The following is a 21,377-nucleotide window of genomic DNA, read 5'->3' as shown; positions in this document are numbered from 1 at the left end:
AGACCAAGCACCAGCCAGAATCATACTCTGTCAAGACTGGAAAGAAGCATTTCCTGAAGTCTTAATTTTCCAGGAACCTCAGGAAAAGCTAAGAAGGAAGAATGACTATCATTAGCATTATCAATCAAGGACCTGGACAGCTAAAGGACTAGAATCTCTAGGAATTGCTCTCCTATTAGGATTCTAAGACTCTCCTGCTAACAAATACCCGGGCACACCCTGGATCTTTTAAAAATCGTATGAGAAAGCAGATGGCTATAAAAATTCAAAGACTAAAATCTGCTTTACCTCCAGTTTAAACAAACAACAAGAAAAAAGTGCTAGTAGAAATTACCCTACAGATGTTAATAATTGTCTGGGGTGGGAGTCGGGGAAGGGGGAGGTTGGCTTCTAAGTAAACAATGCAAGAAAAGACAAAGAGGTCCCTGCTGATGTAAAACAATAAAAGCAGTTTTCTCAGCAGTGTCAGCTTAGCAAGCCTGAGGGTCTGTATTTTAAACCCCAGTGGCCTGACGTCACTCACCCTGATGGTGTGTGTGAAGGAAGCTATCTCTCCGCGATGGCCGACCTGAAAAGTGTTTTCAAAGCCCAGTGGGCTAATGTCACTCACACCGACGGTGGATGGTGGGATCTCTCAGGGTGGCAGCCTGGGGGAAGTGAGCTGCAACACCAGCAGCCGACCATCACTCACTCTGATGGCAGGGGGTCAGCTGGGATTCTTTGGTGGCCTCCCGGGCAATAGTTAAAAAGAAGATTTTGGTTCACATGTCAATGTCTAGCTTGAAAGCAGGGAGTATAAAAAGTGATTTTTTTTTTTTTAATTGTGGTTCACCAGTGGCAGCAGTGCAGCCAGGAAGGGGAGTTTCCCTGCGAGGCCATTTGATTGCATGTGAAGCTTACAATGGGGCTGGCTCTGCCTGGTTTTAATTTTTTTCTCCTGTATGAACTAAGATGTTTTATTCCCCCATACCAAAAAAAAAAAAAAAAAAAGGGGGGGGGGATAGTCTGCAAGAGTTCAGTGAAAACCTGACAAGGACTCTGGGCAAAGCACTTTTCCTGGGCCTCAGCTGTGAATCAGGGAGCACTGGGACCTGTTTTCTCCAATTTCTGGTTTATTATGCTTGTGGGGCACAAGTTGCTATCTATTCATGTAGCCACAGCTGCAAGGGGTTTGAGGAACCGATTTGCAATTCACACCAGAGGAAGCTGTGCTATTCCAAAATGCAGGCTGGAGGGACACAAAAATACCAAGAAGTCAAGGGACAGACCCCAGGATGCTCAACCTGCAGCACAGAGCTGTGTCCCAGGCACTGCAATACTTCATCTAGCAACGTGGTGGTTAGATGTTGCTACAATACTCAGTCTAATGACATTTGTGTAATTGCTGGCTGCCTGAATTCCAGGATACTGCTTCCCTGGGAGCTGTGAGTTGTTAAGCATCTCAAAAATGTGGTCTTTGGTGTGTACAAATGGATCCATTAATTGCATCCTCATTAGGAGTCTGAGATTGAAACTTCACAAAAACCTATCTGCATCATTTCCTTTCTCCTTTCAGAGAGGAAAATGCACTCCCAGGATTTTTTTAACAGTCAGCTTTGTGACTGCAGAGTGACCTTATGGTCACTGTAGGATCTGGGCATCTTCCCATTGCTGCCAGCAGAAAGCAGCTCTGGGGGTGAGGACGTTTTGCTGGAGGAGTTGTCCTTCAGGTAGAGTATTAAACTGCTCTGCCATCTGTTTTACAGGGATTATTCTGGTGAATGCTAAAGATCCCATAAAAAGATTTTTATAGTGTCCCTGTACTGTTCCTTATCCATAGCATACATATAACCTCTCCATTCAGCTGTTGACTTTGAGAGTTTTCGCTTTCTGAGCATGCAAAGACAAAAAAGAAAGATCTGGACGACGTCAGCCCCTAGCCTTGGCTCTCTCCCCACTTCATACATGTGCACACCCACAGCTTCCTTCAGCTCCCACTCCCGCACAACAACCTTTCTTTACTTTTCCAGAAGCTCCATCATGCCCCAAGGTTCAATATATTTCATAAGAAATCACCTTGCCCTGACCGCCCTGCTCACTAATTTGCTGTTCTCTGCCAGAGCTCGGCTCTGTAACAAACCCTGGACTTTTCATTTAGTGCTAGGTACAAGAAACTCACCCTTCCCTGCATCCCCTCCAAGCTCTGCTGCCCTTCAGCCCACAGTTTATCACCTGAGCATACCAGGCACCTCCCTTATATGCTTTTTCATAGGGGCAAACACAGGTGTTAAGCTGCTCTTCTTAAATGTCCCTTTTCCTGGAGTAGATACCATCTCTATTAGGAGTATGTCCAAGACTTTAGGTTGCTGTTTTGAGTTGCAGAGCTCTAGTGACTGAATTCCTAGCTAAGTATGTAACATCTGAGCTGACTTAAAGAGCTAAGAAATGCAAGAAAACTGCAAGGTGAATAGTGTGTATTAAACAGCTGTTTATTTAACTTAAACTGTTTAATTAGAACGTGCAAGATACAGGACTAGGTGAAGGATGCTGGTTAGCAACAGGTAACTGATGAGATAGACTGGTGAGGAAATAAGTTTAATGTAAATATGAAGCAGAACATAGAGGAAAAGCTGTAGTGAAAAAATAACTTGGGAAGAAAAAGCAAAGTCATGTATTGAGAAATAAGTGGAGAGTTACAAGTGAGGAAAGGAACTGTATTCCCAGGTATTTTAGGGTTTTGTGTCCAAAGCTCAGTTTAATGGGCTACTTTGGGGAGAGGCTTTTCTGCCCCTCCCTCCCCTGCAGACTCTGCCTTATGGAGCCTTACATTTGTCGTGTGTTTAAACCTCACTTGCATGTCTCAGGAAGGTGGCTGTTAGTTTAAAAGGGCCCACGATTATAACAGGCTTGATGTGATGTGTATATTTGTCTCAAGCTCTCATGCATCACTGTGAAGGGTAATTATAACAATCCAAGCATGCAATCTTTATGAGAAATCATGATTTCACATCTGAATGTTAAATGGGGCTGCTAATATGAGTGAGCGCAGCTCAGCTTGAGTGAAAGAGTGTTAAAGAATCAGGTCTAGAGCGAATCAACCTGTGCATACGTGGCAATGAAAGGAAACAAGTAGTGTGAAGTATCAAAGTAAAGCATTCAGGAATCCGCAGTTGGAGCCTGCCTCTGGGCACTGCCCCTTCTCCTTGGGTGATCCCAGAAAACATCCATCCTACAAACTGAATGGGAACCCAGTGACTATTATCTGCCATGATCTTTTTTTTCTGAATTACAAGTTCTCCCCAACACGGGTGGCTGTCACTGGTCTATGAGTCTTGTCCGCTCATGCCATTATTTCCTATGCTACCCAAGATGCAAGTGATCCCATACGGTAAATAACAATCTTTGTGTATCAGTGAAAGAACACAGATGCTTCAATAAGTCTTTTCTAATTTCGTGATCTTCTTTGGCCCTGTTACTGTGGGAAGCGAAGAGCCCAGCTTCTAGTCTTGGCAGCTTTTTAATAGAGAATGAAAAGATTTCCAGCGCTTGGTCTTCAAGAACATATTTTCACCATTTGAAAAAGTAGGTGTAAGGCGAGGGGTAAGGTCTGTGGAGACCCGGACTCCAATCAGTTCTGTTATTGATCATTAGTGTTATTACTTCATTTCCTACGAGGAGTTTTCAATCCACTTCTGTAGCAACAAGAAAGGGACAAATACAGTGAGGTCACTGTGCTTCCTGCTCCGACGTTTGAGGTCGCTTTGAAACATAACCTGCCAACACATGATATTTAAAGACTTCCAAAACAAGGACTAATGCTCCTTAGCACATTTTTTTTTTTTTTTTTTTTTTTTTTTTTTTTTTTAAAAAAAAAAAGGCTCTTTCCCCTACTTTTCAAAAGAAAATATGTCTCTGTGGAACTACATTTTTACTCTCTTGGAGAACATGTTGTTCAGTCATGGCACAAATCTTTGTGTAATCAAGAAAGTTACTTCAAGACTGGGAGGCTTTGAGACTCAAAAGTACTCCTGGATTTTTTTAACCATTAGTGGTGACACTCCGGCATTGAAATAAGATCTGTAAAACCCACTTAAGTGTTTCTGATGGCTGTCAGATGTATTAACTACCCTGCACATTAACACTTCTATTGCAAATGCAAATACTTCTCTTTACTGCTACCTGCACTGTAGTCTCCTGATCTTTCTAACCTGGTCAGAATGCCTTTGGGATTTTTTAATTTTATTTTTTTTTTTACTTTATTAATTGCTCTTTTTCAGCCCTGGAAGAATGCCTTGCTGCCTTTTTAACTTCGTGAAAAATGTAATGTGTGATTCAGCATAAAGAAAGGGAAGAGGAAACACATTGAATACAGTGACAAATGGCAGAGGGGTCAGAGAAAAGGAAGATGCTCTAGCGAGGCCTGCAGAGGTCATGTCGTAATTGTGTGCCATAAATCTATAGGTAGCTAGACAGAAATGCCAGAGAAGGTTTCATGAAGTTTCTTGGAGCAGCTCCCATGAAGAGCATAGGCAAGTATTGCTGTTAGGCATGGCTGTGACTCCATGCAGAGAAGTCAAGCCTCTGCTCTTGCCTTATCCTGAACATTTGGGTTGCCAAAAAATCATAGCATTTACAGAAGGAGCGATGCCCTTCTGAGCATTCTGTGAGAGTGCTTCTGCTGAATTTCTCCTCTGAAGTAATTTTAGCTCCATGTTGTTTAAACCCATACTGCCTGCCAAACAAGCTCCCAAAGTGCAAGGTAGCACTGTTACTTACAGCGTGTGCATTTGTGTACCTTCTGTAGGTCAACTGACTGTGCAGGTAACAGTGCCCACATACATACAGATGCGCCTGCCCGTGTCATTTCATAGCTCAACTACACTTTATTTAAGTTAAGTAGCTCAAAGCTGAAAGTGAAGTCCACATTTTATGCATGCCTACACTCTGTTGGCTCCTCTAGCATGATTCTACTCAGTTTCCCACATGAGTCTTCTTTCGAACTCATTGTCTACAGCTGTGTGCAGCAACAAATGCAGGAGAACACTGGAGAGCCAGCTGGCTGAAAACCACTCAAAAAATAATGGAAATCAGGTGTCCAAAATGAGAATGTGTTTAGATGCAACTTGGCTTCCCTTGGTTTTCCCTGCAGTGATTCTATATTATCTTTGATTTTTGTTCCCTGTGAAAATTATCCTCTGTCGATGGTTGGATATGGGAAGAACAGAGTTGGTGTGACTTTCAGTGACTTTATCTTGGCAGACACTACATGCTCGTTGTACATCTGTCATACAGATGGAGAGACACTAGGGGAAAAAAAGCAGCATTAAATAAAATTAAGTTTGGGATCTGGATGAAAAAGAAAACCAACCTCATATTTTGTGTCATTATGATGTTAGCCAGTTGTAGGTACCAGGGATGAGTGTGCTCTGGGTAGATGGATAGAAACATATTTATCAACCTGAGAGCTCTGTTCCAGAAACCCAGCCCAGTACTGCTCTGCTCTCTGGGGAAACCAGCACCACATGTGGGAGGCAGGAGTTCTGGGAATGACAGAAATTGGGACTACACATTCTGCTTTAGGTTCCCACTTGGTAGTTTTTAGTGCCCTTTTTTGTTCTGAGGCTTTGGGTTTTGACAATGCAAAAACATTCCTCAAACAGTCTGTTGCCTTTTTTTTTTTTTTTTTTTTGCAATGGATGAGTGTGTATTCAAAATGTTGGGCATTGAACTCAATGTATGTGTGCTTGCAAGCTGACTGCTGTCTCACTGCTGTTGTTTCCTTTTTCTCAGGACATGACCTTCAGCACCACAATGAATCAGGAAAAACCTGTGAAATCCTTCTAGCTCCCTGGCTGTGCAATTTGCTGTTCCCTTGCTGTTCACCAGACAGCAGCTCTTCCCACTCAAAGCACAGAAGAAGCCAGCAAGTCACAAATGACAGCTGAAAAGTGAAGCATTATCAAAAGCTGTGTGAGACTCTGTCAGAGAGAAACTTTATATAGTAATTCTCCTTCTAAGCCTGGGAAGCTGTGTATCCCGTCAGTTCCAAAGAACAGAGAAAAGATATGTTCAAGTAACCAATACCAGAAATTGCACAAACCAATACACAGAGTATCTACACACAGTGATCTACAGCACTTAGAAATCTCCATTCAGAATGGATGATGGATACAGAAACACAAACCTCTATCAAGGGGGCAGGGAGGCAAACACAGACAACTACAGGTACCAGGATGGTAACTATGAAGGGTATGCACCCAATGATGGCTACTACCGTGGCGGGGATGAGCCCGCTCATGAAGAAGATGCCCAGAGTGATGTTACAGAAGGCCATGATGAAGATGATGAGGTCTATGAGGGGGAGTACCAAGGGATCCCGCACCCTGATGACATTAAAGAAAAGCAGAAGAAACGAGCTCCTGCTGTGGCTGATGAGTACAGAGACCGTGATGAGCTTATGGCAGAGAGAATGGAGGATGAGGAGCAACTTGCCCACCAGTACGAGAACATCATTGAGGAATGTGGCCACGGACGTTTCCAGTGGACCCTCTTCTTTGTTTTAGGGTTGGCACTGATGGCAGATGGGGTGGAGGTGTTTGTGGTTGGATTTGTTCTTCCCAGTGCTGAGAAGGATATGTGCTTATCCAGTTCAAACAAAGGGATGCTAGGTAAGTGCCACTTGCAAAAGTTCTTCTGATGCAGTAGAAACTAGAACACCTTTTTTCTAGTGACCAGCTGATTTCAGGATCCTCTGACGACTCTCTTGTGTTCTATGTCATGCATAGTCATGTCTGGGTGGATCTGACTCAAAAGCAGCAGAATTGCACCACATCTAAGCCCACCTTATGCTGTGGCCCCAGTACTGTCACTGCAGGCTGGATACGAACAAGGCAGCTCATAGTCAGCGGGTCCACAGGACCAAACTCATAGGGGTGTTCCAGGACAAATAAGTGAAAGGTTAAAGGTGGCTTTCCGTACTGGAGGATCTAGTGACTCAGATTTCAGCACTTTCAGAAACTACATTGTAATGAGAAGTCCACAAAGCAGTACCATCCAAGTATGGCAGTTACAAAAGGGGTCTGTTTGCTCTGGATCACTTGGCTGTTACACTGTGGCTCCTGATGCTGTCCTGCTCTCCAAAGTTTTCCACTTTGCCCAGGTTGTCCTGTTCTTCAGCCCAAAGTCCCAACTGGCTAATCAGCTGTGCAGTCGGTTCCCTCTGCATCCTGACTTCTTGGTCAAGCAGTTTGCTAATACATACTGGATCAGAAGTAGCCAATGGAGGTTTCTTCTTAGGTCTGTGGAATGCAATTAATGTGCTGCATGGGGATTAAAGGCTGAGGCTACTGGCAACATCCCTTTTTCATTACCATTGACATCTCCTTGTGGTCAAAATACAAAGGCTTAGTTACTGGGAGTGAGACTGGGTAGAAAGGTTTGGATGAACAATTTTTTCCCTTTCACATTATAATCCAAAGACAGCAAAGCCTTCCAAATCTTCAAGAATCAGGAAAGTATCCAGCATGGCCCATAGTGAGAGCCAGCTGTGCAATAGTACAGTGCATCTGGAAGGAAAATAAAGTAGCTCTTCAAAGAACTGCTTTAGGAAGGGGAGAGTGTGTCTTGATGGACATGGACTGGGGCTGTAGGGGAATCATCAGGGCCTGTAGTTCATACATTCTGGCCCAGAAGCTCTGCATGATGCAAGGTAAATCCAGATTTTGGATTAGACCCCAGCCCTGACTCTGTTCTATTTACATTATTTTCATGTAACAAAGGCAGTAGGTAATTTTCCTTATATAGATCTCTCATCATGGTGTCCTAGGTCCTAGACTTTTTTTTTTTTTACTCGTGTTTCTTCTATTTTATTTGAATGTGAGGATCAGGATGTTTGTTTCTATAGTTAAAGAGTTTACTAACTTTTTTTGCTTCACAAACCACTTAAAAATTTTAGCTCAAAATATCTCACGTCAGATATCTAAAAGCAAATTGCTCACAAATGGATCCGGATTTCAAAGGCACTTCCAGATTCTAGCTCCTCATGGGACACCAGGCTGGGTGCCTTTTCAGTTGATGAGACTTTTTTTGAAAATCAGGTCATTTATTTTGGTGACTATGTGAAAGCTGAGATCTTCTGAAACTCTGACCCCATAAATATCTATCCTCGTAGAGCTCAAGCTCTGGCAGGCACCCGAGTCAGAAAACTTCAAATGTCACAAGAATATCTTTGAAGTATTTCTGGCCCAACCACAGGTAAAAATGAACAAGAAATCTCCCCCAAGAGCTCGTTCTGCTTTTTCCAGCTGAGTATTTGTAAGGATGAAAGTTCAGGGTGTTCTGATAAGCTCTGAATAAGCAAGGAGACATTTGGGTCCATATCCAATTCCAGCTTCAACCTCCTGCGCGTTAGCTAAACTAATCTGGAACTGCCAATTAGGGGAAGAACACAGGTTTTGCTGCCTTTCCTGTCCACTTTTAAAGACAACTTTGGAGAACCTGATTTTGCAGCACAATTTCTTCTGTCCTTAGCTTGTTTGTTTGAGGGATGTGCTGTCAAGGCTTGTAATCACACTATTTTGTGGCTTATATATGAGGAAAACAAAAAGAATTTTCCTAAAAACAATAAAAGTTGATTCATTGTCAGGCACTGGAATGGGCTGCCCAGGGCAGTGGTGGAGTCCCCATCCTGGAGGTGTTTAAGAGTCATGTCGACATAGCGCTGAGGGATCTGGTGTAGTTGGGAGCTGTCAGTGTGAGGTTAATGGTTGGACTGGATGATCTTCAAGGCCTTTTCCAACCGAGATGATTCTGTGATTCTGTGATCTTTGAGGCAGAGAGGAATGTGGATATTTACGGTAGCACTCGGTTGTTACTGACTGGTGTTGTAAGTGAAGCTGGTCTCGGATTCAGTCTGTCTCATTTGGTAAACAGACTTTCTTGTCTGCTGGGTTTTTCTCTGCTGCAGGTTTCCTCTTGGATCTGAGGTTTGTGAGATGATCCTTTGTGACAATGAATTAAGCGTGGCTTAGAAAGCCTTAGCTTGCAGAGCACTTAGATTGCGGTGCCCTGATGCCAGTCATGAATACCCAAGGGCATCAAGAAGTGAGGGTGTGAGGAGGCTGGAGCAGGTACAGGGGCTGCTGGAGGGCTTAAGAGGGGAAGAGTGCAGATCTCTGGGTTTGGAGAGGAGGAGGAGAGCTTTCTGCCAACCTCAGGGAGCAGAGGGTGTTGGAAGTTTGGCAGGCAGCAGCAGGGCAGTGCAGGGACACAAGGTTTGGGTGCAGACTTGTCTCCAGCACATCCTGGTGCCCCAGGTACCGCCCCTGCAAGGGGGTTTCATCCCTTTTCTGAGCAGCTGTGGGTACAGGGCGTGATAAGACAGACAGGTACCATCTCCTGAGAGGAAAGGCTGGGGAAGTGCTATTGATGGAGACGAGAACGAGATCTTCCTCTAAACCTTTCCTGGATTAACCTCAGCACCCATCCACCTGCAACAAGAAAAAAAGAAATCTCCTAACAAAGCACAGAGCCTCCAACACATGCTCATTTCCTCCCGTGTTTCCATTCCCTCGGCAGTCTACAGGCTGTGCTATTGCACATTGATCTTGCTAATACTCAGGGTTCAATGATACTTACGGTTTGTGGCAATCAAAGAGCTCTTCACCTCAATTTCTGCCTAATGTGCAGTAACCATCTTGCAAGAGTGTGTCTGCCTAGAACAAACGGAGGGTTGATTAGGGAAGGCACAGATTTTTCTCAAATTATCACGAGGTTTTAGGGAAGCAGGGTTATTATCCACACGGGATTTACTGCCCCTTACCTTATCCCCGCGTACCAATAGGTGTCTACAGATGAACTTGTGTTTATTCCAAGGCAACAATTTGTCTTAACACATTTTTGCTAAGGAAATATAATCACGTTATCCCAGGTGGAGTTAAGGTTGCTTCCAGGCAGCTGCTAATATTTAAACACACAAGAAGGTCTTAGCTATATAACAAGAGAAGCCAGGTGGGAAAAAAAGGGAAATAAGTCAGGTAAGTAATTAAACTCTCACAGGAAGGAACAAATAAGAGAGCTGAAGTAGATGCCCCCTAAAGACCAATTCGGTGAAGTTAAAAGGACATTTTGCATTAAATGCTCGGTATATTGCATATTTTTCCTCCCTCAGAAAGCAAGCGGGGAAAAATATCAAGCAAATTATGGCCAAATTATGCAAAAATTACAAATAAACAGATGCCCACAGTGTTTCGCGAAATGTGTGAAATGAATATGACACATCTTAGAAAACGTTTACATTTTGTTCTGAAAATAAACATCTCACCATCAAATGCAAATTAACTACTATTTTAGCCCTAAATATCCCTAGTGGGACCAAACCACATATTTGGAGTTTTTCTGTTATGCGAAATGCTATTTTGAAGATGATTGCAGGAGTATCACACACACACACAAAAGAAACAACTGTATATATTTTAGCAGTTTGATTTCATTAATTTTTAGCGCTAGTTGTTAAGAATAAGTTTGGTAACTTGTAACAACATTATGTTTATGTATTGATTAGATAAATCTGCTTTGTTGAGCTTTCACCAGCAGTCATCGTAATAATAATTAATTTCTTAAATTTACTGAAACAGAACATTCCTTTTCAGTATAATACATCCTGTCAGAAACAGATGTCTTCTTATTTGCTAAGGATAATTATATGAAGAGTCATAAAATTGTTGAAAGGCACACAGTCTCATAATTTGGAGAAATATCATATAAATGTATATCTTCAAGTGCTTTTAATCACCTCTCAGAGGACTAAATATATCTGCAAGCAGAGAATAGTAAGTACACAGCAAGTCTAAAAGACGGTGTCACAGTAACTTTTTTAACTTTATCACATCCTGCATATAAAAAACACAAGGCACAGTTAAAGCATCAGGCTTCGCAGATCCCCAGAGCTGCAGTTGTATTATCATCGTTTCACAGTTCAGCAAACCGAGAAGAAAAATTTTAAGGGCTTTGCCCATAACTGCAAAACAGCCACACCAATGCTGAGAATAAAATTCTTTTTTTCAGGCACAAAGCTCCCTTTTCCGTTTTATGATTTAATAATAGTATTTTAAGGAGAATATCATCTTACAGACTCTTAACCTAGCAATGTTAGATTAAAAAAAAAAAAGCAATTATGCACCTATGTAGCAATTCAAGCTTGACTGTGTGAGTCACGTTAAATAGGATGTGTAACATTATCCCTGCTTTTAGATGTGTGAAGAGGATGTTTTATTATCAGCTGAGATAAAATCTGGCCTCAGCTTCTCATTGACCTGAATTCACCTGATATGACAGTAAATCCTAATCCCTTCTGCAGAGCTCAGTGGCTTTTCTCCACTTTTTTTTTTTTTTTTTTTTCCTGGATAAGCACAGACGAACCCAGCCATAGCTCCCTTGCTCTGCCATGGCTTGTGGCTGCCTGTTTTGTACCTCCATGGTCATGGGCCCTCAGCACGGCAGCTAGTTGAGCCCTGATGAGTCCTGCCCATGCCCATACCCTGAGCATCGGGCACTCCCAGCTGCAAATTTGCTCTTGAACAGAAATGCTCCTGCAGCCCAAGGAGTATCATCATCACCCCAAGCCATAGGGACATGTTAGAGGGAAAAAAAAAAAAAAAAAGGTGGTTTTGTGATTTGGGAACACACCACACCTTGTGCAGATCCAATATGGGGATGGCTGCATCCCCGTTTATAAACACTGAGGGAATTTCATCTGACGAGAGCCAGCATGAGCAGGTTTTCGTTTAACAGCAAAGGATTTGTTTGGTTTCCTCTGTGGAAAACGTTGCTTTAGCAGAGGGGTTGGGTGGGGGGAACCAGATGGTGCCATGAATATTGTAGTAATGGACAAGTCCTGTGGGGGACTGTGAAGCCAGCGGAGTGTAAACAGCCACCCACGCCTCGCCGCAGTGTCGGGTGTGCGTTGCCTCGCCAGTGCTGCGTCAGAGCGCTCACGGATCCGTGCATCCACCTTTGGCTTTAACGTGCAGAATCCCCTCAATCTCAGCAGCCAGATTCACCCAACATCCACCCCCAGATCTCCAAAAACGGAAAGTTGCCTTTTACATGGGCGATCTGTTTCTCAGTGGTAGACCCATTAGCTGTAGACAAAGTCTCTCTGCTTGTACTTCATCAACAAGTGCAACCAACCTACCCTTTCATATGATTTCCATTCACGAGGTCAAGGAGATTCATGAGGAAAGCACTAATAAGCCTACAAGGAAAAGCAGGTTAGAAATTTCAGGAAGAAAGGGAAAAAAGACCACTCAGTCCTCAGTTCATCCTCTGCTGAGACCGTCCCCTGTTCTGGGACATGCTGGCCATTGCCAGAGCAGAAGACAGTCAGGACTACCACTGGTTTATCCTTCTCTTTAAATTACGCACAGTCGGATCCTGTGCCTTGCCTCATCCATCTCCAAAATTGTCCAGACCTGACTCACAAAATTTTGTTTGTGTCCATAAAGTGCACCCATGTATAACAGATGCTACACCGGTAAGAGTGTTTGGATTTCTTTTTTATTACAGTTTGAATTGCAAGATATATTAGGTCCTAATCCTTTTCTGTTTTCCTGTCCTCAAAAGCCTTCTTTTCTTTACTGTAGGGCTGTACTGGTAGTGGCCTGGGCTTTGAAGGCAGGTAGGAGATTCCACGTTCCCCTGCACCTGGACCCAGGCAGCCTCTCACCTTCCTGACAGCACCAAAGACTTCGGGACTAATTCTTCCCATTGAGCTGAAGTTTTTTTCTGCTCAAATTTTCCATTTGCTCCATGAGTCCTTGTCCTGACTTGAAAGGGATTATTTTCAGATGTGCCTCATTTTTAAGAATTTTAATCCCATTAGCTGTCAATGAAAGAAATCCATGCTTTTGATGGACATTTAGGTAAATCTTGAAATTTTTGTTTTCTGAAACCCTTATGAATCTACTTTTAATGATATTGAAATAGTAAAAATACTGTTTAGCACACATAGCCTTTCCTTATTCCTAGAACTTCAGCTTTTACGTCCCCAATTCCTGTCTAACAGGGAGCACACAGCTTCAATGAAAGCTAATAAATTTCTGAGTGTAAAAATGCGGTATATGTTACCTCTTTTCTGGTGGGAATAAGCCCAGTTACTGGTCACGTATTTTCCTTATAACTTCAGCATTGAATGAGTCATAACCTGAAATTTATTCTTAGAGTTTCTGCTCTTTGGTTTTCCACCAATTTTATGGGAGGCTGCTGCAGGCATTCCCACAGGCATTCATTATACTCCATTACTCGTGGAATAGTCTGCAAATAATGAGTTATTCAGAGCTGCCCTTAACATTTCACCTAACCACTGCAAGTGTTAATTTGGAAGCTGATCCCTCCTAGCACAGCCTAGGTCTTCATGGTTTGCAGGCGGTGTTTGAAGCAAAGATTCTGGTACAGACCGTTGTAATGTTCTGTAGAATATTTGGTGGATGGAAGTAACACAAGCAAACGAAATACCATTTAGTGATCACTTTTCTTGGTCCAATTCTCCTTAAAATTTGAGTTTCCTTGATATGAGCCAGATCTCTTTTAGAGGTAACAACCATCACTGTGTTCTCCAGAAGACTGTCTCTCCCGAATGGAGACCGTACGAGTAAACATTCCACTCCTCCCTGGGTCCCTGCCACCCTATTGTTAATCCAGGACACAGCAATCTGCAAAGCCTGATATTGTCCTGCACCTTGGGTCCCAAGATCCATCAGCTGACAACTGATGTTTTATAGCAGGTGCCCCAAAAGTTTTTATGATATTGGCCAGACCGTACAGTCTTCCCAAAAGAGACCTCTCCATCATAATAGTGTCCTGCTGATTTTGCTTCAGCCCTGAAGTACACATTTCTATAACCCGGATCATTCCCCTCAAAAACTGGCCAAGCAGACAGTCACTGATCATCCCTGAGGTTTCCTTTATTACAGATCTTCATCGCTTCAGATTTCTAGGGGACGATACGTCCATTGGTTTATTACATACAATAACCAGTTAAAGCTACAACCTCTAAGTGAGTTTGTGACATTAGCAGTTCTTCTGTGGTTTATGTTGCTCACTGTTTAATGGATGCTGTGTTGCAGATACAATCTTCTCTTCCATTGCAAGTTTGGGATTCTCAGTCAGAATCTGCAGGGTTTTGCCCATTAAAGCAGCTCCACTCCACTTCTTGGTGCCCAGTTTCAAACACTGCCACAGCCCGTGCTAAGCCCACTCTTCCCCTGGCCAGAGAGCTGCCTGCCCTGCCACCAACCAGGGTACTCAGCTGCAGAAAATCACCAGCTAGAGGACAGTAACAACCTCCTCCACCTCTTCCTGACCTGGGACATTTTCTGTACTAAGAGGATTTGGATGAACATCTGCCAGCCAGAGACTTTTCTCAGGGAAAAAAAAAAAAAAAGAATAACTCTAGCAGATCATTTTTTCTTCCTCATTGGGGTCTGGCAGTGTGGGCTGAGTTGTGCTGTGACGGTGGTGGCAGGGCTCACTGTCTGATGGGTGGCTGTGATGTACCGGTGAGTAGATCCAGGGTGCATCATCACTTCTGTCTGATGGCTGCGATCTGAGCTGCTTCATTAAATGTAGCTTGGGAGCCAGAGTAAAAGCATTAGCCCTTACAGCACTGCATTAAGATTCTTCCTTCAGAAAGGTTTTGGACTGAAATGGTTTTTTGCCTCAGCTCTCCCTTGTAATTTTCAGTTCAGGAAACAAGCTGGAGGCCAAAGTTAATAGAGAAAGGGATCTCAGGTTCTCAGATGTGTACGTATCTTCTCTGACTGCTGCAGATCCGTGTCTGAAACCTTTACACACCTTCAGATCACCTCACCAGGCCAGGTCAGGCCAGGAGGGCAGGGCAGGGAGTGTGGGTATTGACCGCACAGAGCCACATGCTTATGGCAGAGGTACAATTGCCCTGGCAAAATCCTGTGCAGTTCTGGTGCAAAGGCTGTTAAGAGGCAAGAACAGATTTTTTGTCTTTGACGCACAAAATCCTGATTGCCCTTTGGACATCGTGTGGATGGAAAAGAAAGCAGAACCATTCCCAGAGAGGTGACCCAAGTACCCTGCTATGGAACAGGGGAGACTTCAGAAGTCTGAAATTTTCCACTTCTGATCAGCGTGAGACAAGCATCCTTCAAATGCTGCAGTTGGTCTCTGCTGCATAACTTTTAATTTAGTAATGCATTTCAAATCAAGTGCAGGCATTTACAATCAAAAGACAGACAGAATCAGTTGCCAAATAACTCTGCATTGGTCCTTAGTTAGCTTTGCTGGATGGCACGGAACAGCCTTCAGCCATCAGACTGATTGTCTTGGTTAAGCATTAATAAATCACAGAAAAAAACCATCATCACCTTGTTTCTCAAGTGATGTGTTTGACAGAAAAGGTTCTGGGGAAGATGTTGGGTCTCAAGAGAAGTCAACACTTGGTTCAAGGTGAGGAATGGCCCTCCCAAGGGATGTTCCTTCAACCACGATTGAAAAATGTTTTAGCGGCATTTCTTCAGTCAGCAAATAAGAATGTTTCCTATTAAGGCAGCACATTTACCTGCTCAGCATCCGTTGCCTTCACTGTGGGCCAGGGATGCAGGGAACACTGCTGCTTTTCTTGAGTTATGGTGTTTCCTTCAACCCCTGCTCGGCTGGGTCTTGAACCTGCAAGCATCATTTTTCCTTCAAGAACTTCCTTCACTGAAAATTCTGCTTTCTGGTAAGCAGATATTTCTCTATCCTCACATAGTTCAGCTCCTCGGGATTATAATCCAGCCATGACCAGGCCCCATCGGGATCTCCACAGCAGGACTGTGCAGCCTATAGGCACAGACTATATAGTCCTGCCTGAGGTGTCTGAGATGAAATAGGAGGTGTTCTGGGAACAGTCTCTTGCACCTCTGTGCTTCCCAGGAAGCACAGTTGTTGCCACTAATTTCTGCTGAGATGTGGTGATGGTGACACTGTTCCTACTCTGTGGACAATTATAAAGGCAAGAGAGAAGGTGGCCCTTGTGGTGTCAGTGTCAGTCAAAGATCCAAGGACAGCTGCTGTGTTTTCCAGGCCAAAGTTGCGAGCACGTAGCGAGCTGGGTACAGGGAACCTATTTGGAGAAGGAAACTATTCTTTCCTGTTCAGCCTGGCACTAAATGTAGCCACTGAAACTTATCTTTTGAGGACCCCATAGTTGAAGATCTAATGAAGTCCAAGTTAAAAAGAACCCATTTTTCTTAACAGTGTCAGAGTCATAACTCTATAGAGCAAACTATCAAGACAAGCAGTAGGTTCTCCCTTCTGAAATTTTCAGATCAAGACTGCACTCCTTTCTTTAAGTTGTCCTTTAGTTAGATGCCAGATCTTGACCTAGTAACAAAGGAAGGAAGTACCTGTGTTACACAAGGCGAGTCTCAGTGACAGACTGATCCTTTCAGATAAAGCTTGGAAAAGCAGAGAGTGAAAGAGATGATATACTGCAAATGAAGTATGGGTAGGATAGGTAACCTGCAAAGAGATTCAGCCATGCTTTAGCAGTCTCTCTGCTCTCACAGCTTTCTGAGCATGAACAGCCAGAGAGCCTCCTCCCTACACATCCTCAGTCCCATTGTGCTCGGGGGGGTTGGAAGAGTTAAGACATCAGACTTCTGTTGTATCATTGGTGGCACGTAGCTGGGACACGTGCATCCTAAGCTGCTTATGCCTGGCCATTGCTTACGTGCGGGGGATATGTGAGCAGTAAGGTTGGGAAAGAAAGGCGTGGGTCTGGTCAGATGAGGGTATGTCTATATTGCATGATGCAGTGCAGTAGGGAGTGATGCAAACTCATGAGCACAAGATGGCAAAATTAAGTTCCACCAATGGATAGAGTTTCTAGCACCTGAGATACATAATTTGAGATGGATGTGGGTCCTGGGTTTGCTAGGTCGACATCAGCTGCCATAGGGGTGCTTTAAAATCTGCTTCTACACTGAACACTGTTTCCACATGGTTACCAAACTCACTGTCTTTCTCTCTCACTTCTAGGCTTGATAGTCTACTTAGGAATGATGGTGGGAGCTGTCATGCTGGGCGGCCTTGCTGATAAACTGGGAAGAAAGAAATGCCTCATCATATCACTTGCAATCAATGCTGCCTTTGCATTCCTCTCCTCCTTCGTCCAGGGATACGGATTCTTCCTCTTCTGCCGCCTTATCTCAGGCCTCGGGTGGGTAACTGGTGAATTCGTCCCATGTTCTGGAGGAGTTCCGTCACAGCTCAGCAGTGTGGCTGTGCGGGATGGGGGAAGGAAGGCTGCTCAGGAGATGCATCTCTGGTACCGAGCCAGGATGGCGCTGCTGTTTAGCACGTGTGGTTGCATTACCTCACTCTTGACCTTAAAGTGTCAGCAGTAGGGAAGTTTGGTCATTGACATTCTTCTGGTGCTGTCCAAATCATGCAGAAAGGCGAGTAAAACTGATAAATACCCACCTCGGTTTACAATCCTGACTGCCAGGGTCTCCAGTGAGAACCCCAGCAGTTCCCATTGCCTGCCTGTATTTTGCCTCTAAATGGATGATCACAAAACAACAACAAAGATGTCTAGGTGAAGAGCAAGGCATTACACTGGCTTTATATAAACTGTATGGGAAATTCAGCTTTCAGAGCATGAGAAGAATCTTGTTTATCTTTGATGTCTAAGACCAGTCCAGCCAAAGAGAGATTTGCATTTTTCCTACAAGTCTCACTTTTGTGCAACGTGTCTGTGAGCGTGACCTTCCCTCTTTATATGTGCAATTCTAACTACAAAGACATTAAAGAAGACTTATTCTTCCCATGTGCTCTTTTTTCTCCTCAGTATTGGGGGATCCCTCCCCATCGTGTTTGCCTATTTCTCTGAATTCCTATCTCGTGAGAAGAGGGGGGAACACCTGAGCTGGCTTTGCATGTTCTGGATGATTGGTGGCATTTTTGCTTCAGCAATGGCTTGGAGCATCATCCCTCATTACGGTAATTGGTTTGTGCTTTTGACTTTTGACAACACCACATCCTTGCATCACTACACTACCCCAAAACCCCACAGAGGTAGCAGTAGTCCTTACACATCCCAGCATAAACAACACTGAAAATAATAAATACCTGAAGTGCACATAAAAGGTCTCATAAATTGACTGCGTGATTGACTGACTGATAAGGCTGTAAAGAGGACTGATGAGAGCTGCTTTGCATCGAAAGCTTCAAATACACCCCTCCAATTATACTGCCAGAGCCTGAGCTCTTAATCTAAATGTCAGTGCATTCAGGGAAAACTACGCTGAGATTATATCACAAAAATTGATCTAGTTATCAAAAATAAGTAATTTTAATCTGGGAATTACTGGGTGCTATGAATGATAGCAGTGAAGACAGGACGTGTCCTTTTCCTTAGCCAGGTGCCGACACTCTCAGGGCTGTGTATCTGGTGACACATCTCCCCAGCATGTGATGGACTGGAGTCACATCTGACTTCACCTAAATGGGTCTGGGAGTCGAATGGGTTCCCTGTTCCGAGCTGGAAGTGGGAGAGAAAAAGTGTATGGATGTACTCGGAAACATATTTGTGCTCTGAGGAGCAAAAATCTGCATTTCACATGGTATTCCTTGTAACTCGGATATATCCTAGGAAAACACCAGAAGCAAAGATCTACTGGAAAAGATTAATTCCCTCAGTATTCAGTGACACCAGCTGTCTGCAAAATCCTGTTTGAGGAAAGTAGAACAGGCCACAAAGACCATGGAGGAAAACACTAACATTTACCTACTATCAATCCATTTTTAGCATGTTTAAACTCCACTCAGTATAAAGAAATGTTTGTGCTTTGGGGTTGATATGAGACTGTTGGAACAAATGGGCAAACTTTCCGTATAGTGGTGTCAGATTGAAATAATTCTATTATCTGCAACTACATTTGCTCTAAAAAGCCCTTACGTATTTATATTACATTTATTTTTCATGTTACTTTTTGATGTTTTGTTTTTATAGGTTCTGTTTTTGATTTCCCATGTTCCACCTACTACCTTGGAACTTTGTGAAATGAGTAGAACACCATGACTGACTCAGATGATATGTCTGCAAAAACTATTGCTTGATGATTTCCTTATTATGTGAATAAAAATATTTATTAAAAAAAAAAAATAAAATTGAACATTCCTTGTGAGATTTGAGCCTAGGGAAAGGAAATGGAGCAATGTAAAAATGATGCTGTACTTTCCAGTCCTTAGCAAGGGAACATGTGACCTGGTCAGACATCGGGGAAAAAAAGCAGAAAAGTGGGAATCTCAAATGCAGGATTATGATCTTGACTCTTCTAAATTTGAATCCCAGCTCAAGTTTTGTAGGTCTGGAAAATAATAAACTATCTCACTTCCATAAAATGTAAAATACATGTGTGATGTATGAGATGGAAGGGAGGCGTCTCTAATGTACCTCTCAGATCAGAGAAGATTTAACCTTTGTAAGCTTTTTGTAACATCACCTAGCAGCAATAAATTATGGCCTTGATTCCTCTAAACTTTCCCAGCCTTACTTGCCTACAGCTACATAGAGCTATTCTTATCACTAAATGATTTCTAAACTCAAAGATAAAAGAAGGTTTTTAAAAGGCAGAGTCTGAACAGGTATGTTCCATTTTCTGTAATGAACATGAGCTCACTTGCTGTTATCTACTGAGCATGCTATTGAGCTCCTAAGAGCCGTCATCACTAAGAACAGCAAATTTTCAACCTGTCCCTGTGTCATACAGAGCTGTAAAGTTCAGAGCTGCTTTAGGAGAGAAAAACTCAGAATGCCTGGTCAGTATTTTTACGGTTTGGCTCTTGCTGTTTCCAGGCTGGGGGTTCAGTATGGGAACCAAGTACCACTTCCACAGCTGGAGAGTCTTTGTACTTGTCTGCTCTCTGCCCTGTATCGCTTCGCTGGTGGCACTGAAATTCATGCCTGAAAGCCCGCGGTTTTTGCTGGAGGTAAGATGATTCATCTCAACATTGCAGTCTGATACTAGCAGAGGGTAGCTGGTCCCTAACATGTCACCATCTGTCCTTCTTTGTCCCATCAAACACAGATAGCACAAGCTCAGAGTTACATGTCTACACTAGCTCCACAGATTGCTTAAATCCCAGAGACTACAGGGCCAATCAATGATGGTTAGTGTTTCACTGTCAAATGTGGTACAGAAAGAAGGTCGTGAGGGATAGGAATTGTATACGTCCAACAAAGGCATTCTGAAAACATCTCACAGAATTTGGGCATGTAACTATTGAATCCTGTTGGAAGAGCAAAGGACAGAGTACATTTTACTGAGTAAAATACATAAACCTCAGAAATCTTAAGCAAGTATTCTTTATTCCCATTTCACAGATGTGATATATGGCAATACCTAGCTCAAGTTAACCCTGAAAGCAGAGGTGGGATTTGAGCCCAGGTCTCCTCATCCATCTCCTCTTCTTTCATCTGGTTTTAAAGCTCTGTTCCCAACTCCTCTCCTGCCTCAGAGAGTTTTAGAGTAACCACTTTCTTCAGCACAGAGATGGTGTATTCTGTGAATACAAACCATGCTTTCAGCTCCTTGTGTTTAATGCAGCCAGTGCTGTACGTGTGCTTCTTCACTATATTTCACCTCTAGAATTGGTTTCTCTCTATGCTTTAATAAATTAAAGAGCTGGGAATTCCAACATTTGTTTCCCTTTCCTTTGGTGTTTTCAGATAGGTAAACATGATGAAGCCTGGATGATCCTCAAGCAAGTTCATGATACCAACATGCGAGCCAAGGGCGAGCCAGAGAGGGTGTTTACGGTGAGTTTGTTCACAAAGACATCAGAGTGTGAAAAAAAAAGCTGGACACACCTTCCCTGGTGCAGCACAACACCAGTTTATTCCTCCTTGTGACTCTTTCAACGTGACCTGCCCCAGCAATCAGAAGGACTCTGAGATGCATTTTATGCATTTGAAGTTAGAGGCCAGTCTGTTTTATCAAGAATTTTTAATCAATCCTGTGAATAGCAGTGAGTACTCTTCATTCTTGGTGTTACTCTACAGTGTCTAGACCAGTGATTTTCCAATTACACACATGCTTAATTAGTATGCTCTAAGAGACTAAAACCAAATAAGAGTGGTATTAGTCCTGTGGGAGATCTGAGTCACTCCTTTATCCATTCTGGCTTCTAATCAAACTCTGATTAAACTTCACATACGTTCTAATGAGCTTCCCAAACTCCACCTGCCTCATACCCAATCTTTAATCTCTCCAAGGGAAAGTGGGATGAGTGCCTATTACTCATTAGTCTGCTGCTTGTTGTGAAGAAGGTCACACCAGTGGCCTTTGTTAATAGGCTTTTGATACAGTTCCCCACAGCCT

The 21,377-nt window shown here is 43.2% G+C and overlaps 1 protein-coding gene across 4 annotated transcripts in view; it reads left to right on the top strand.

Moving 5' to 3' along the window:
• Positions 1-21,377, top strand: part of SV2B (synaptic vesicle glycoprotein 2B) — a 69,300-nt gene that overhangs the window by 31,101 nt on the left and 16,822 nt on the right. For all 4 annotated transcript variants that reach the window (XM_026855756.1, XM_026855753.1, XM_026855755.1 and 1 more), the window contains 5 exons: positions 5,770-6,647; positions 17,032-17,212; positions 17,843-17,994; positions 19,853-19,986; positions 20,726-20,815. In XM_026855756.1, coding sequence (XP_026711557.1) covers positions 6,137-6,647; positions 17,032-17,212; positions 17,843-17,994; positions 19,853-19,986; positions 20,726-20,815 — 1,068 coding nt within the window. In that variant the 5' untranslated portion in view covers positions 5,770-6,136. The remainder of the gene's footprint in view (positions 1-5,769; positions 6,648-17,031; positions 17,213-17,842; positions 17,995-19,852; positions 19,987-20,725; positions 20,816-21,377) is intronic.

Source organism: Athene cunicularia (genome assembly GCF_003259725.1).
Source record: "Athene cunicularia isolate RWA chromosome 10 unlocalized genomic scaffold, athCun1 chr10_part1, whole genome shotgun sequence".
NCBI classification, from domain to species: Eukaryota; Metazoa; Chordata; class Aves; order Strigiformes; family Strigidae; genus Athene; species Athene cunicularia.
The sequence above is the reverse complement of the archived record's forward strand: the minus strand, read 5'-3'. Positions and strand labels throughout refer to the sequence as shown.